At 37.9% G+C, this 19,110-nt stretch overlaps 1 protein-coding gene across 3 annotated transcripts in view; it reads right to left on the bottom strand.

Moving 5' to 3' along the window:
- LOC123935830 (lysine-specific demethylase 6A-like) overlaps positions 1 to 19,110 on the bottom strand; it is a 183,114-nt gene that overhangs the window by 87,544 nt on the left and 76,460 nt on the right. For 2 of the 3 annotated variants that reach the window (XM_045996635.1, XM_045996636.1), the window contains exons 5-6: positions 15,447 to 15,505; positions 11,916 to 12,036 (exon numbers count right to left, since the gene is read on the bottom strand). In XM_045996635.1, coding sequence (XP_045852591.1) covers positions 11,916 to 12,036; positions 15,447 to 15,505 — 180 coding nt within the window. Of the gene's footprint in view, positions 1 to 9,399; positions 9,457 to 11,915; positions 12,037 to 15,446; positions 15,506 to 19,110 lie in introns of those variants that run through there. The other variant, XM_045996637.1, reaches the window with a different exon arrangement.

Here is a 19,110-nt window from a genome sequence, read left to right as displayed (position 1 = left end):
ATTAACTCAAAGGGATACGTGCACCTCTATGTTTATTGTAGCTTTTTTTTTTTTTTTTGAAAAGTAACAGCCAAGTTAAAAAAGCAAAAACAAACAAACAAACAGCCCAAGTATCCACTAAGAGAGAAATGGAAAATGAAGGTGTGGTATACGATACAAGAGAATATTTCTCAGCTATTAAAAAAGAATGAACCTTGCCATTTGCAATGACATGGATTGATCCTAAGAGTATAATGCTAAGTGAAGTAAGCCAGAGAGAGACAAATACCATATGATCTCACTCATATGTAGAATTTAAGAAACAATCAAAGGAAAAACAAAGAGAGACCAAACTGAGAAACAGAATTTTAACTCTAGAAAACAAACCAATGGTTACTGGGGCAGGGGGTGAGAGTGGGTGCTGGACGGTTGAAACCGGTGATATGGATTAAGGAGTGCAGCTGTGATGGACACCAGGTGTTGTATGGAAGTGCTGAATCACTGTACAACTGAAACTAATAGTAACTCTGTATGTTAACTATATTGAAATTAAACAATTTTTAAAATTTAATAAAAATAAATAATTTTTCATAAAGCTCAAAGACACAGAAAACAAACTGGTGACTGCCAGGGTGGGGGATGAGCAAAATGAGTGCTGGTGGCCAACAGATACAACACTTCAAAGATACAAACTTCCAGTATGTAAAGTCTTAAATAAGTCAGTCAGTCTTGAGAGGTAACATACAGCACAGCAACTGTAGTGAAAAATTCTGTACTGTAGGGGCGCCTGGGTGGCTCAGTGGGTTAAAGCCTCTGCCTTCGGCTCAGGTCATGATCTCAGGGTCCTGGGATCGAGCCCCGCATCGGGCTCTCTGCTCCGCAGGGAGCCTGCTTCCCTCTCTCTCTCTCTCTGCCTGCCTCTCTGCCTACTTGTGATTTCTCTCTGTCAAATAAATAAAATATTAAAAAAAAAAATTCTGTACTGTATATCTGAAGGTTCCTTAAAAAAACAGAACTTGGGGCGCCTGGGTGGCTCAGTGGGTTGAGCCTCTGCCTTTGGCTCAGGTCATGATCTCAGAGTCCTGGGATCGAGCCCCAAATCGGGCTCTCTGCTCAGCGGGGAGCCTGCTTCCCCCTCTCTCTCTGCCTGCCTCTCTTCCTACTTGTGATCTCTCCCTCTGTCAAATAAATAAATAAATAATCTTTTAAAAACAAAATAAACAAACAAACAAAAAACCACAGAACTTAGGGGCACCTGGGGTGGCTCAGCTGCTTTCAGCTCAGGTCATGATCCCAGGGTCCTCAGATGGAGCCCCACATCAGACTCCCTGCTCAGCAGGAAGTCTACTTCTCCGTCTCCCACTCCCCCTGCTTCTATTCCCTCTCTCACTATGTCTCTGTCAAATAAATAAATAAAATCTTTTTAAAAAAGAATTTTAAATGTTCTCATCACAAGAAAAAAATTGTTTTTCCTATGTATGATGATAGTTGTTAACCAAACTTAACTCTTGTGATCATTTAGCAATATATACAAATACTCAATCACATTGTACATCTGAATTGTGTATACACACTATACATATTAATGCTGTATATCATGTCTCAATTTTTTGAACTAATAACTAAAGTATTGAAGTAAGGAAATTGTGGGAAACTGGTTGGTTTTTTGAGACTATTTTACATAATAAGCAGTCACTGAAAATGAATGAAAGCAATGCCTGGCTGGCTGACTCAGTCAGTAGAACACATGAGTCCTGATCTTAGGGTCTAGATTTGAGCCTGAGTGCATAGCTTACTTAAAAATGCAGAAAAAGAAACTTCAAAAAGGAAAAGTCCACTTATTTCCATTGTACACAGTGCATATTCCTTTTACAGCAAGCTCAATGCACAACACATCATCCAAACTTGAGTTGGTTAGAAAGCCTTAGATTTGCTCCATCACCAAAAGGACACATGGCCTAGCATCCATTCTGTTTTATTTCCTAGCAGGAAAGACCAGTCTTCTGGTTTAAAATACACACAGCCTTCCCATTCATTAATCAAAGTAGTAAATTTCAATATCCTACCAGCTAATCCAAGAATGACAGCAAAGAACCGTGGAACTTGTTTCTCCTTCATTAAAAAGCTGGTATAAATGGGGCACCTGGGAGCATCAGTCAGCTGAGCATATGCTTTCAGCTCAGGTCATAATCTCTGGTCCTGGAATTGAGTTCTGCATTGGGCTCCCTGCAAAACAGGGTGTCTGCTCTCCCTCTCCCTCAACCTCTCTCCTTGCTTGTGCTCTCTTTCTCTCTTCCACTCAAATAAAAATAGTATCTTCAAAGAAAAAAAAAAACAACCTGGTACAATTAAATCCTCTGAATCAAAAACTTCAAAAAGCGACTAAATATATTAAAAGTCTAACTTCTAAAATACATACAGTAACAGTACATCTATTTGTCATGCCTGCCATAATTCTAACACTGCCATCTGCTTACTAAATTCACTAATATATAAGATTTATTTGTTTTTTCTTTAATCTGTTATATTTGTTTTGAATATGTTATATTGGTCTTCCTGGTTTGGAAAACAAACAAAAGTCCTGAAATTATACCCTTTAAAAAGATGCACATGAGAATAAAAGACTCCATAAGTAACTAAATACTTGTGGAAGACTAGCAAGAGTCATACAAAAACTCTCACATAAAAAAACAAAGTTAAATACCACCAACAAAAAAGGTCAACACTAAGCCACTAAAGGGACTGTGATAGAAACTATATACATTCTGCCTTCTTTCCAGTATCTAATTCTCAGTGTAGTTCCATGCCAATCCTCAAATGAATTCACTACACCTCCAAAGAGTAATCTTTCTGAAAAAAAAAATCTAGTCCCATGTTTCTCAAGCTTGACATTTTTATATGACTACTGCATTACTCCCAAATAAAAATGAGTTATCTTTTCAAAATTATTTTTATTAACATAGACTGCATTATTTGCCCCAGGGGTACAGGTCTGTGAATCATCAGTCTTACACATTTCACAGCACTCACACAACACGCACATACCCTCCCCAATGTCCATAACCCAACCACCTTATCCCTATTCCCCCAACCCCCAGGAACACTCTGTTTCCTGAGATTAAGAGTCTCTTATGGGGGGCGCCTGGGTGGCTCAGTGGGTTAAAGCCTCTCCCTTCAGCTCAGGTCATGATCTCAGGGTCCTGGGATCGAGCCCCGCGTCGGGCTCTCTGCTCAACGGGGAGCCTGCTTCCCTTCCTCTCTCTCTGCCTGCCTCTCTGTCTACTTGTGATCTCTGTCTGTCAAATAAATAAATAAAATCTTAAGAAAAAAAAGTCTCTTATGGTTTGTCACCCTCTCAATACCATCTTGTTAAAAATGAATTATCTTGGGGGTGCCTGGGTGGCTCAGTGGTTTAAAGCCTCTGCCTTCGGCTCAGGTCATGATCCCAGGGTCCTGGGATCGAGCCCTGTATCGGGCTCTCTGCTTGGCAGGGAGCCTGCTTCCTCCTCTCTCTCTCTCTCTCTCTCTCTCTCTGCCTGCCTCTCTCCCTACTTGTGATATCTATCTGTCAAATAAATAAATAAAATTAAAAAAAAAAATGAATTATCTTGGAGTTGGGAGAGGGGGAGAGGGTTATGGACATTGGGGAGGGTATGTGCTATCGTGAGTGCTGTGGAGTGTGTAAACCTGGCGATTCACAGACCTGTACCCCTGGGGATAAAAATACATTATATGTTTATAAAAAAAAAATTGGAAGGGGAGGCGAACCATAAGAGACTATGGACTCTGAAAAACAACCTGAGGGTTTTGAAGGGTCAGGGATGGGAGGTTGGGGGAACAGGTGGTGGGTAATAGGGAGGGCACGTTTTGCAGGGAGCACTGGGTGTTGTGCAAAAACAATGAATACTGTTATGCTGAAAATAAATAAATTAAAAAAAAAAAAAGAATTATCTTTATCAAAATGTTCACACTGAAGTCCTATCCATATTTTCTAGCCATAAAGTAAACCTCAATCATTGGGCTATGTATCTCCCCTTAACAGTTGAATGTTCCTGGCATACCAGGTAGCTCAGTTGATTAAGTGTCCAACTCTTAGTTTTGGCTCAGGTCATGATCTCAGAGGCCCCACAGGGGGCTCTGTTGTCAGTGTGCTGTTCCAGCTTGAATATTCTCTCCCCTGTCCACCGCCTCCCCAGCAGTGTGCTGTGGAAAGTTTCTGATTTTCCTCTACCAAAGGTACTCTGAACAACACATGTTTTATTCTACTTCCTCATTCCCTTCTTGTCTGGCTATCAAAAATCAGTTTAGTAAATATTTTTTAGAAGTTAAAAATTAAACAATTATTTTGGGGAAAAATATTGATTAAGCTAATAGAAACAGATACTATTTCATTAATAATGTTCATGCATGCTTCTACTAAAATAGCATTTTATATTGTTAAGCCTAGAAAACCAAACACTGCCAAAGCATAATTGAAAGTCTGTATTAAAGGAATTTATTTCAAAATGCCAAAGAAATTGTTTGAAGTACCACACTCCAATTATACCATAACTTGTGGTATGGTGTGAACCAAACTAATGTCATCTTGAACAAATCTGCTACGATGAGCACTCTGTGACGTAAAACCTTCTTGACTATAATAGACACCAAACCACATTCTTTCCTTTGTTTAACCACACCCTTAGGTATACCTTCTGTCATAATGTTCTTGATCTGCCGTAGAGATAGCACTGTGAGACACATTAATTCTGAAATTTATTCTATCACACAATATTCTTCCTCAAGCATTTTTCCCAACTTCTAAGGCTATAAAAGCAGGTATTAGGAGAGGTGGAGTTGCAGAGGTCTACTCACCGTGAGACTGCCCAAGATAAACTTCCTTAATAAACCATTTTTCATCAAGCTAGACCTTTTGGGGTTTTTCTTGGGTCTTGGCTCATTTTGCCTTTGAAAATAATTTTGCAAATACCTTCCTCTCACACAACAAGTATTCAGGAAATAACTAGTAGAAAAGCAAATAAAGCTAGCAGTGCTTTATTTTTCATTGCAATCTGATGAATACATAGACATTGCTTAAATGTTACCATTTTTAATACATGTGAAATTTACAAAGAAATTATTTTCAGTCTTTTAACAAACAGAAATACTTCTAAATTATATTAATCTATAATGATTAGATTATTACAATATAATAATAATTTGAATTTTGTATAAAACTCTTGTGTATGCTCTGAAAATACAGTACCAAAGACAAAGTAATCTGGAATACCCACCAAATTAAGGAGTTTATTCAGACTATAAACCCATAACTACCTTCCTCATTAAGAAAGTCTTACTACAAAAATTTTTTTTTTAAAGATTTTATTTATTTGACAGAGAGAGAAATCACAAGAAGGCAGAGAGGCAGGCAGTGAGAGGGGGAGGGGAAGCGGGCTCCCTGCTGAACAGAAAGCCAGATGCAGGGCTCAGTCTCAGGACCCTGAGATCAGGACCCAAGGCAAAGGCAGAAGCTTAACCCATGGAGCCATCCAGGGGCCCCCAAAAATAATAATTTAGTAATAACAACAACAACGAACTGCTAAATAAACAATCTGCCTACTGATGCAGTAGAAATTGTGAACTACATAAAAGCTAATGGATTAAATTCAAGATAATGATTTAATATAAAACACTACAAATGAGGGGCATCTGGGTGGCTCAGTGGGTTAAGCCTCTGCCTTCAGCTCAGGTCACAATCTCAGGGTCCTGGGATCGAGCCCTGCATTGGGCTCTCTGTTCAGCAGGGAGCCTGTTTCCTCCTCTCTCTCTGCCTGCCTCTCTGCCTACTTGCGATCTCTGTCTGTCAAATAAATAAAATCTTTGAAAAAACAAAAAACAAAAACACTACAAATGAAAAAAGAAATACAAATGAGATTATGAAATACAATCATAAGAATATATATGAGAGGGGCACCTGGGTGGCTCAGTGGATTAAGCCGTTGCCTTCGGCTCAGGTCATGATCTCAGGGTCCTGGGATGGAGCCCCGCATAGGGCTCTCTGCTCCGCAGGGAGCCCGCTTCCTCCTCTCTCTCTCTCCCTGCCTCTCTGCCTACTTGTGATCTCTCTCTCTGTCAAATAAATAAAATCTTTAAAAAAAAAAAAGAATATATATGAGAAATATTCTGATGACAATATTTTACCTATAAATGATCTGTGTTAACTGCAATATAAACAATTTGAACTGAATTTCAGCTGTGAAGCATATCACCAGAACAGCTTTACTCTGATTTAAGAAGAATTTTTTAATGATCTTTTCCCTTCTTGCAAAGAGGAAATACAGCACATTTTTCAGTGCAAATTCTAAATTCAGAAGCTCATGAAACTTAGAGCCAATTTAATGTTAAAACCTGTTTAATTATTAGGGCCAGCTTAGACAGAGCAACTCCATATTGCCTAGGTAGCTATATTGTTGTTTACATCCATGGACTTCATTTTGGGAATAAACGTCCCAGCAGTTCCTGGTGTCGGTTTCTGGGATCAATTCCAGGAATAAACACTTTAATAATAGAAGCCACGTACCTTGAGGTCACGGTTATGCCCTATAAAACAAGCCTATGAGATCAGGATGGGGTCGCTCTCTTCGGAGGCAGCCCTGGACAGTCAGTCTGACTTCTAATGCTTGGCACAGAATAAAGCTTTGCATAACTTTCACTTTGTTTCAGTCTCATTCCTTTGATAATGGAGCCCAACAGAAACAACGTCTATTCCTGTTATATACATCTTCCAAAATTTAACAACCATGAAATAGAGGATGAGAATATTTCACATCTTGTAAAACACCCTTAACAAATCAACAATTTTGTGGAGAGCCTGCTTTTCCCTCTCCTCCACGTTCATGCTCTCTCGCTGTGTTCCTATTTCTCTCTTCCTCTCTCAAATAAATAAAATCTTAAAAAAAAAAATCTTCAGGGGTGCCTGGGTGTCTCAATTGGTTAATAAGCCTTTGCCTTCAGCTCAGGTCATGATCCTGGAATCCTGGGGCTGAGCCTCACATCAGGTTGTCTACTCACTGGGGAGTCAGTTCTACCTCTGCCATTCCCTCTGCTTGGGCTCTCTCACTCTACTTATCTCTCAAATAAATAAAATCTTCAAAAAAAAATTCATTAACTTAAATTATATTTCCATTAAAAAGTACTCACACACAGGATTTATAGACCATGAATTCATTTCTTCACTGAAAGGTAACTTAATTATAGCTTCATAGGATAAGCTGTTGCAAAATGCTACTAAAATGGCATCTGAAAAAAACTTTTTTTTTCAATTGAAAAAAAAAATTGAAAAAAAAATTTTTTTTTTCAATTCAAGAAGATGAATGCTTTAAATTATCTCCATTCCTGGGACACCTGGTTGGTTCAGTTGGTTAAGTAACTGCCTTCGGCTAGGTCATGATGCTGGAGTCAGGCATCGAATTTCACATCGGACTCCCTGTTCAGCGGGGAATCTGCTTCTCCCTCTGCTCCTCCCCACTCTCATGCTCCCTCACTCTCTCAAATATATAAGTAAAATCTTTAATAAACAAGTACCTTCACTTCCATTCCACCATCGTTACACTAGTTTTCTCCGTACATATGAACATATGAGAAAGAATATACTTCTTTCATGCCTGGTAAATATTCTACATCAAAGATGGAAAAGCCAAAAGAAAAGACAGAAAGAAAAGATGGATCCCTGATTTCATATCTGAACAAGTGAATCCATTAATGCTTAAGTCTAGACACGAACTAGTCATGACATGAACTAGTGTTTACCATTATGACATAAACTAGTGCTTACCATTATTTCAACAAAGTGGAGCTGGGACTTAAGTTTCTACACTAATATATTACACCATGAAACACCACGGTGTTATTAGAGAGGTTTCATACCTGGCTAGACTGGATTAAATTACTACAGCCCAATTTAGGAAAATTAACAACCTCCTAAAGGGAGATGTTCATTCTGATTCATATCATCATTAATTTAAAAATGTTAAGTAATCATATCATAATATACATAACTTTCTCTTCCTGAATTCAACTTATTGATGCCTAAAATGGTCCCACAACAGACAAGCCACATTTCTATTAAAAAGGTTAAAAAGCAAATGCCAGGATGAAATAACATATAAAGACTAATGGTCAAAAACATCCCGATATTCTATTTTTCACGCAGATGAGATTAGCATCAGAAAGCTGTGAGAAGTTTGAACAAAGGAAAGAGGTATACAGAAAAAGTTGCATGTATCTAAGACAGTTTTATTAAAATCAACATCATGTGAAGGTTTGGAACTCCCTAAGGCTAAGGAAATAAAGGTAAATACATGACATTTTTTCTTATGCATCAGTTAAGTAAAACTACTTTCACCAGCTGGTGAACATTATCTAACGCTGCTCTCTGTAAATAAGGGATATTCTAAGTATTGCCAAATCACCAAATCATGGCTCGGCTTTAATTTAAAACGGATCTTAGTAGTACTAACTACTGTATTATTATTATTCAGTTTATCTTCTCTTCACTAACTTTATATACACTCTCCATACTTAAGAGAAAAAGTGCTTTTCTGGGTTTTCTTCTAGTCTCCCAATGTTACTTCCAGAACACCTCTCAAACAACTCTCCAAAAAACAAACAAAAAAACCTCCAACTGCGATAGAATAACATGTTGCCAAAAAATAACATTGTAATTAATTTTGTGCTATAAGACATATTTGCATCTTTGATATGTTAATATATACTATGTGAATGTCAAGAAGGGGTTAAAATCTTCACATTGTCACAGCCATACTTACATTTTAATTCCACTAAACTCCCATAATATACAGTCTGATAAATGCCTCTCTAAACATAAAGTGATATATGTGATTTCACTCTCTACACCTGCTGCATTTTTACCTTGGACTTATTCCTTAGCAATACCTCTTTCTGGCTACTATGTAATCTAAATTCTTTAGTTTACCAGCAACGGTTCTATGTTCTTGACTGAATATTTGTGCCATTTTTATTTAAGTTCCTGAAATGCAGGGATAGCTAAATTCATTACTTTAAACATCTGAAGAATCAAGGCAGTGAATGAATACAGAGTATAAGAAGGGATTAATTCAGCAGATGTCCACTGTGCGAACACTACACTTTCAGAGAAAGGTCTGGCCCTTGATCAACTCCTGAAAGATAATCTCTAAATTCTTGGAAGAGGAGCAATGGGGTGGCTCAGTCGATTAAGCGTCCTGATCCCAGGGTTTTTGGGTAGAGTCCCATGTTGGGCTCCCCGCTCAGTGGGAAATATGCTTGTCCCTCTGCCTCTGCCATTTCCCTGCTCATGCTCTCTCTCTCAAATAAATAAAATCTTTTGAAAAACATGAAAATAAATAAAAAAGAATAAAATAAATCCTTGGAATATCCTACCTTACAAGTGAGCCTTGAGTCATCCATATGATTTATGATACCGTTACTTTTGCTGAGGGCCTGAGGCCACATGCTATCAGTCTGACCTTAGAAGGAGCTGTTGATGACTGAGTAAAACTAAGGTCAGCCAGGTATGCTCTCCATATCCACATTATCAATGCCCAAGATTATACACATGATGTGGGAAACAAAGGCAGAAAAAAAGTTACTAAATTTCCTTACTACCCAGAGCCCCCTGACAAGTCCTTGAAACAGGGAGAGTGACCTTCCTCTAGGAACTCCACTGCCTTCACCTTTTTTTTTTTCTTGTGGATAAAAATATTTATTTATTTGACAGAGATCACATGTAGGCAGAGAAGTAGGCAGAGAGAGAGAGGAGGAAGCAGGCTCCCTGCTGAGCAGAGAACCCGATGCGGGACTCGATCTCAGGACCCTGGGATCATGACCTGAGCTGAAGGCAGAGGCTTTAACCCACTGAGCCACCCAGGCGTCCCTTCACTGCCTTCACCTTAATACTTTGCTAAGGGCAAAAGTTCTAGCCTGGGTGACCACCCCACCCCCCCTTAAGTCTACTTTAACATATAAAAATTCCTTTGGAAACTTCCTTTATCTCTAAACCCTCCAAGATGTGTGCTGGCAATCATCCAGTCCATGGATATACATCTGAAGGGCCTCATCACTAAGGTTTTATTAGATAACCTTGCTTCCAAAATTCCTTAGAGACTTATGCTATCCCTAACCCCCTCCCAACTTGTAAGTACATAACGGGCCACTTCTCATAACCCCAGAGCAGCTCTTTCTGCCCACAGGTCCTGTCCCCATGTTTAATAAACCACCATTTTGCACCAGAGATGTCTCGAGAATCCTTTCTTGGTTGTCGACTCCAGACTCCCACTCCACTCACTTATATTCTAAAACTTCATCACACACAATGGAAAAGAAAAAAAACCTTGGAAAGGCTTGGTTAAACAACCCTGGTTAGCAATCCTGTTATGTTATCACACATCTTTACAGGGAAAATTGAGTATTATTTGCATGATTCTGCAATGGGACAGGATAAACAGGACTCTTGTCTCTCCTGGACTCCATCTTCTTGTGCTTGCTTTCTCCTTTGACAATTTTAACCTGTATTCTTTCACTGTAATAAACCAGCCATAAATACAACTGTTGTCTGAGTCCAATGACCTCTAGCAAATCACTGACGTTAAGGGTGGTTTATGGGATTCCTAATCACATACAGTTTTTATTTTTTTATTTTATTCTTTTAAAAATTTTTGGAGATTTTATTTATTTATTTGACAGAGAGACACAGCAAGACAGAGAACACAAGCAGCAGATGGAAAGAAGGAGAAGCAGGATTCCATGCCCAGGGATCATGACTTGAGCTGAAGACCACCGCCTAACAACTGAGCCACCCAGATGCCCCCCCAATACAATTCTGAAATAACAACTATTTAGCATCTGCATGTTAGTGAGCTCAGATTAAGTCCTGCCATATGCACCCCCCCACACACACACACACGCACACACGCACACACGCACGCGAATCACCTTTGCAACCAAGATATTCTATAACAGAATTATATCAGGAAAAGAGCAAACATTCAAAAGGGTCACGTTCACAAAATCTGTTGTTTTTCCCCAGAAACCTGAATTCTTTCAAAGAGCAATGCTTTTGTTATGCAAAGAAACTCTAATCCCATTAATATCCTCAGAAAACATGAAATGAGAGCACAAACCCAGAAACTGGAAAATCGTAAGTTTTGACAAATCGCATTTACATTAGAATTAAGGTGTTCAACAATAATGTATATTGTTTTTTGCAGTGATATTTTTACTCAAAAACTAGCAGTCTTAACAGATAAGAATTTCTTATTGAATTTTGCTCTGACAGGAGTCCTGCTACTATCTAGAAGTGGAGACATTTCTAATCAATCTCAAATAAAGGCTAGCGAAAGATTACTGACACAGCATCAAAAACCGCCTCTGCCTTGGGCTCGGGTCGTGGTCCCAGGGTCCTGGGATCGAGCCCCCGCATCGGGCTCTCTGCTCAGCGGGGAGCCTGTTTCCTCCTCTCTCTGCCTGCTTGTGATCTCTGTCTGTGAAATAAACAAATAAAATCTAAAAAAAAAAAACAAAAAACCAACTTCTCTTTGTCTTTATGATGGCCAGCATTTTACATGCGCAAATGAATAAAAACCCTGTTCCCTAATAACAAAGCTTAGGATTAAACATTTTTAAAGATAAAATAAAAACAAACCAAGTAAACAAAATCTAGAACACTTAAAATTTATCTTGCAAATCTTACTATCGAATACCCTGAAATTCAACGCTTTTTAACTCTTTAGGTTTCTATCCTAAATGCATTCTTTTTTTTTTTTTTAATGCATTCATTCTTTTAGTGGTAGTATAAATACCAACATTTTTCAATACTGTTAACATTAAACATATATACACGCAAACACATACACGGAATAGTGAGTATCAAAAAAAAAAAAAAAACCCAAGACACCTACCTTTAAACTAGATTCATAGTCTGTGTTCACTTTGAACATAAGTCCAAGTCGTAAATGAATTTCCTTGGCTCGACAAAAACTGGGATCAACATAAAGCACCTCCTGAAATGCTTTAATTGCCCTAAAAAACAAAGACAAAAAAGAATCTAAGGTTCTAATATTTACATGTACTTTCCCTGGCAGTCCAGGAAACATTCTGGTTCCACAATTTTAACAGAAATTACAACTTTATAAAAACATTACTAACAACCATTTTATTTATTTATTTTTTTTTAAATATTTTATTTATTTATTTGACAGAGAGAGAGGTCACAATAGGCAGAGAGGCAGGCAGAGAGAGAGGGAGAAACAGGCTCCCCACTGAGCAGAGAGCCCGATGCGGGACTAGATCCCAGGACCCTGAGATCATGACCTGAGCCGAAGGCAGAGGCTCAAACCACTGAGCCACCCAGGCGCCCCACTAACAACCATTTTAAAGTTAGAAATAGGTATGGAATCTCAGTCGAATTTTTTCTCAAAATTTACAAATCATTCAACAATTTTTAAAGGGTTCATAACATTTTCAGTGAAAATACTAATTTAAATGTTTGCGAAGCAAGTCAGACAGCAAATGGTAGGATCCTTTTTAAAAAAAGCAACAGGGGGCGCCTGGGTGATCTCTGTCAAATAAATAAATAATCTTAAAAAATAAAATAAAAGAGCAACAGGGTAAGAATGTTAATCTTCATTCTTTACAGCTCCATATAAATCTACTTTTAGAAACTTCACTTTTTCCCACCACATTTTTCTGTACATTCCCCAACTATCATTGGTATAATGTGTTACATATAGGAGTTAGTATTTACTACTTCCATATAGAATTCCTAAAATACAGTCTTTTCCATAAATTTTATTATCCCAATAAGCAATGGAGTACACCTTTGCCATAAATAAAGGACCTATATTTGTAGGACTGCTTCTGACTTTCCTCATCTATGTCAACGTTCATTTGTCTATCTTTGTTGAATTCTGTACCATCTTAATTATTATCTTTTTAATAAGTTTTAATTATGAGTAGAGAAAAATACAGGCTAGATATATTTTGAATATTTTTTAGTATTTGATCTATGTAAATTATTATCTCCTCAAAAAAAAAGAGTATGACACGAGCTAAGAAGATTTTTGAATCTCAATTACAACTGACCCGTAAACAATGCAGGGATGAGGAGAACCAACCCCCATCATAACAGAAAATCCACTTACCACTTTTTACTACCCAAAACCTAATTATTTTATTTTTTTAATAATTTTTTTAAGATTTTATTTATTTAACAGACAGATCACAAGTAGGCAGAGAGGCAGGCAGAGAGAAAGAGGAAGAAGCAGGCTCCCTGCTGAGCAGAGAGCCTGATGCAGGGCTCCATCCTAGGACCCTGAGATCATCACCTGAGCCGAAGGCAGAGGCTTTAACCCACTGAGCCACCCAGGTGCCCCCAAAACCTAATTATTAATAACCTATTGTTGACTGGAATCTTTATCAATAACATAATTTCAATTAACACACACTTTATAATATGTATTATAAAATAAACTCATAATAAAGTAAGTTACAAAAAATACATGTCTTTAGTAAATCATTTTGGTCGGGTTCCTACTTTTAAAGTAGTGTGTTTCTATATACACTTATTACAAAATTAAGCATTTTAAAAGGTAGGAAAAACATATAGACATTACTTAAAAATAAATTATCAAAATTTACATTCATCATTCACAACCAACATTGTCATACACATATTAAAAGCAGTATTTTCAACCTACACTAACTTATATCCCTTCTAACTTTATGCTTTTACATTCAATTTAAGGCTTATGAGTTATCATAGCTATGTGAGAATTATGCAACATATAAGGTACAAAGAAACCTCGCTACTACTAAACATTACAGTTTTGTTCTCAGCCTTACTGTGGATTTCTTCTAAATCTCTTCTGGCTGGCTAAAATGACTGTACTTACTAGCACAAAGAACTGTAAGTAATGATTTAAATAGTCATCCTTCCACCTTAAGAAACGGCAAAGTACAACACATTATTCCTTTAGTGTAACTTACAGTCTTATTTCTAAATAGATCTCTTCCAAATTTTTCTAAGTCCCACCTCTCACTTGTATAACCTTCTAACGTCTTCCCATTTTTTTTTAAAGATTTTATTTATTTATTTGACAGAGAGAGATCACAAGTAGGCAGAGAGGCAGGCAGAGAGAGGAGGAAGCAGGCTCCCTGCCAAGCAGAGAGCCCAAGGCGGGACTAGATACCAGGACCCTGAGATCAAGACCTGAGCCGAAGGCAGAGGCTTATTAACCCACTGAGCCACTCAGGCGCCCACATCTTCCCATTTTTAAGTGATCAGAAGGCTATGAACCTAATGTCATTGTGTACAAAAGAATTTTTTCTTTTAGGGGCGCCTGGGTGGCTCAGTGGGTTAAAGCCTCTGCCTTCGGCTCAGGTCATGATCCCAGGGTCCTGGGATCGAGCCCCACATCGGGCTCTCTGCTCCTCGGAGATCCTGCTTCCTCCTCTCTCTGCCTACCTGCCTACCTGTGATCTGTCTCTCTCTCTGTCAAATAAATAAGTAAAATAAAAAAAAAACCAAAAAACAAAAAACATTAAAGAATTTTTTCTTTTAGTAAAATATGTATTACTTAAGATTAATTAAGATGAAGATAAGGCTGGTTTTAACCACTAAATAACGATTATATAAGAATGAATAAAAATATACACATCTTACTTACCACATCAACAATAAGAGTTTTAAAATTAAGCGATCTTTAAAGGACTTAACTAGTTCTAAAGTTTAGAATTAAAAATTCTATGACTAGGATCTGTAAGAAATTTATTTATAGAGAATTTAAAATAGTCCTAATCTACTCAGCATAGGTTTTTCATCTAAAGGATGAAAGGGTTATTCATCTAAAGGGAAGTACTTAGCTTAAGTTGAAGAATACTCAAAGCAGTATGTAATTTAGAAAAAACTTAGAGCATCTCTAATTCATAAGTTTGCTTAACAAACAATGCAGCCCTTCTAAATGGCCCAAAAGCCAAAGAGCAAGAGTATTAACAGCAGGGAAAGTCATCCAACTAAAACCTAAACATCCAATTTTAGGAAACCATAACAAACACTGGTCAATGAATGTTTACGGTCTCTGTAAAAAATATTCAAATGATTCATCCAACGTGATTGTAAACACTGGCAACACTCTCAGATTCTCACATAGCTTAAATGAAAACAAGGACAAGACCCAAAGAATTTGCTGTACTTTACAAAATCTTACATACGACTATCAGTTACTCCTCAACAATGGAGGAGTGGTTTCATTATCCCTAACTGTAGGTATTGAGAGTTTATAATCAAGTTACGAATTTTTGGTGATCACAAGGTGTCAGCAGATTTGCTGAGTGGAAGCAATAAGGGATAAGCCAAACAGCAAAATATTATATGTGTTTATCACACACACACACACACACAAAGTGGAAACACAAAGTTTAAGTCTACTTACCAGTGAAATGCATTGTAGTAGAAGTAAACCAAACCAAGGCCATATAAAAAGGCAGCATTCTGTTAAAAAAAAGAAAAGAAATTCCACAGTAAAAATTTTTACTTCTATCTCTTATTTAGAAATCTAGTACGTATGACATGCTTTTCATGTTCTCAAAATTCGACCACATATTATAATACACTTAAAAGAAACAATGAAGGAGCACCTGCGTGGCTCAGTTAGTTAAGCGAATACCTTCATTTGGCTCAGGTCATGATCCTGGAGTCCCACATCAGGCTCCCGGCTCAGCGGGAAGTCTGCCTCTCCCTCTGACCCTTCCCCCTCTCATGCTCTCTCTTTTTCTTCCTCTTTCTTTCTCTCTCTCAAATAAAAAATGAAATCTTAAAAAAAAAAAAAAAAACCAAGAAAGAAAGAAACACTGAAGTCATAAGGTAACATGTAATGCAGAAGCCAAACTACCTGAATTAATAATTTCAGTTTCTTTTTTTTGAAGTCCACAGTGAAAACAATCAAAATTACAATCTTAAAATTTGTGTGAAGAAACCAGAAAAGACCCCAAACAACCAAAGTAACCCAAAGAAAGAACAAAGCAGAAGGTATAATACTTCCTGCTTTCAAACTACATTACAAATCTGTTTTAGTAAAAGTACTACAGTACTGGCATAAAAACAGACTTACAGACCAAGAGCAAAGAATAGAGAGCCCAGAATTAAACCCCCACATTTACAATCAACTATTATTACTCAACCAGGAAGTCAAGAACACCTGCTGGCAAAAGGACTATGTCTTCAAATAGGATTTAAAAAATGGATAAATAGGGGCGCCTCGGTGGCTCAGTGGGCTAAAGCCTCTGCCTTCGGCTCAGGTCATGTTGCCAGGGTCCTGGGATTGAGCTCCGCGTCAGGCTCTCTGCTCAGGAGGGAGCCTGCTTCCCTCTCTCTCTCTCTCTCTGCCTGCCTCTCTGTCTACTTGTGATCTCTCTCTGTCAAATAAATTAAAAAAATAAAAAAATAAAAAAAATAAAATGACCAGAAGGAGGCTCCTTCTGAGTGCTCCTACTGAGTGCTCAGTAGCTTAAGCCTCTGCCTTTGGCTCACGTCATTGTCTCAGGGTCCCCGCTCAACAGGGAGCCTGCTTCCTCGTCCCTCTGCCCCCCCACTGCCGCCTACTTGTTATTTCTCTCTCTACCAAATAAATAAATAAATAATTTTTAAAAAGATTTTATTTATTTATTTGACACAGAGAGAGATCACAAGTAGGCAGAGAGGCAGGCAGAGAGAGAGGGGGAAGCAGGCTCCCCACCGAGCAGAGAGCCCGATGTGGGGCTTGATCCCAGGACCCCGGGATCATGACCTGAGCCAAAGGCAGAGGCTTTAACCCACTGAGCCACCCAGGCGCCCCAATAAATAAAATCTTTTTTTTTTTTTTTAAAGATTTTATTTATTTATTTGACAGAGAGAAATCACAAGTAGGCAGAGAGGTAGGCAGAGAGAGTGAGAAGGAAGCAGGCTCCCCGCCAAGCAGAGAGCCCGATGCGGGACTCGATCCCAGGATCCCGAGACCATGACCCGAGCCGAAGGCAGCAGCTTAAACCACTGAGCCACCCAGGCGCCCCAATAAATAAAATCTTTTAAAAAAATAAAATAAAATGACCAGAGGAACTGTTCCAAAGATGACCAATAGGTAAAACAAACAAACAAAAACGAAAACAAAACAAAAAAACAACAACAACAAAAAAAACAGATGCTCAACATCTTACCATCAGGAACATACAATTCAACAACATAATGAAATATCATCTTTTCTTCTAATGAGAATGTGAAGAGTAACAAATATTTGCAAGGATATGGAAAAAAGGGAAACTTGTACACTGCTGAAATATAAACTGGTTGAACCATTATGGAAAATAATTTGAAAAGTTCTTTAAAAAATTAGATCTACCATATGACAGAGTGATTCCCATTTGGGCATTTATCCAAACAAAATGAAAACAAAGTATGGAAAGGATATATGCACCCCCATGTTTACTGCAACACTATTCACAGTGGCCAAGATATGGAAACTACCTAACATAACCATCAACAGATGAGTGGATAAGTAAGATATAGTGCATAAACCCACTGGGGTATTATGCAGCCGTAAGAAAATACATCCTCGGGCGCCTGGGTGGCTCAGTGGGTTAAGCCGCTGCCTTCGGCCTCATGATCTCAGGGTCCTGGGATCGAGTCCCGCATCGGGCTCTCTGCTCAGCAGCAAGCCTGCTTTCCTCTCTCTCTCTGCCTGCCTCTCTGTCTACTTGTGCTCTCTCTCTGTCAAATAAATAAATAAAATCTTTAAAAAAAAAAAAAGAAAGAAAAAGAAAATACATCCTCCCACTTGTGATAATATGGGTAGACCCTGAGCAACGATGATTAAGATATGTCAGAGAAATACAAGTACTGTATGATATCAATCATGTGTGGTAAAATGCCAAACCTGTTAAAACAGAGTAAGTGGTGGTTATCAGGGTAAGGGAAGTGAACAGACAGGACAGGTTTTGTTTCAAACTACCAGTGAATAGCAAAATAACCCCTCAAGATCTAATGCACAGTACAGTGAACACAGAAAACCATACTGTATTATCAACAAAAAACATGGACAAACTTCGGAAAAAAACTTCGGGAGTTCTGTACCATCATTTTACTATCACTCAATAAACCTTGCTTTGCTGCTCAACAACAACAAAACCAAAAACTTCCTATTCCAACCACCAAGAAGAAATGATAATTATACAATGTGAGATGCTAATTATTGCTACAGTGACAATCATATTACTATATATATACACATATATAAGTAGCATATGTACATCTTAATTTTTAATGTTATATATCAAATATACTTCAATTAAAAAATAAAGCTTACAATAGTTAGTAAGTGTATGGAGAAATGTTTATCATTACCTTTCACAGCAATGAAAACCAAAATCTCAATAAGGTATCTCCTCCTTAAAAAAAGAGGTATCTGGGTGGCCTGGTGGCTCAGTGGGTTAAAGCCTCTGCCTTCGGCTCAGGTCATGATCCCATGGGGAGCCTGCTTCCTCCTCTCTCTCTGCCTGCCTCTCTCCCTAGTTGTGATTTCTCTCTGTCAAATAAATAAAATATTTTAAAAATAAATAAATAAATGGGTATCTCCTCCTGTCTACTAAGATGGGAAGACTAAAAAAGACAACGTTTTGGAGAAAAAGAAGAGCAACACATCTAAATAATATCAGTGTACCCTAATCAAAGGAAAATCTCAATGGTATTCTCAGAGACAATCATGATGATATATGCAAAAGGACAACCAAAAAACCTTATATGGAAATGATTCTAAATCTTTGTTATTTTTATACCTACTTTGAAGATTAAGAATAATTTTCTAGGGTGCCTGGGTGACTCAGTGGGTTAAGCCGCTGCCTTCGGCTCAGGTCATGATCTCAGGGTCCTGGGATCGAGCCCTGCTGAGCAGAGAGCCTGCTTCCCTCTCTCTCTCTCTCTCTGCCTGCCTCTCTATCTACTTGTGATCTCTGTCAAATAAATAAATAAAATCTTTAAAAAATAATAATAATTTTCTACAAAATACATAATTTATTAAATTCTTGCATTGTTTCAATCAGAAATCAAGTGAGGTTTAAAGGATTTAT

This window comes from Meles meles, chromosome Y (assembly GCF_922984935.1).
Source record: "Meles meles chromosome Y, mMelMel3.1 paternal haplotype, whole genome shotgun sequence".
NCBI classification, from domain to species: domain Eukaryota; kingdom Metazoa; phylum Chordata; class Mammalia; order Carnivora; family Mustelidae; genus Meles; species Meles meles.
This window is presented reverse-complemented; position numbering and strand designations above follow the sequence as displayed.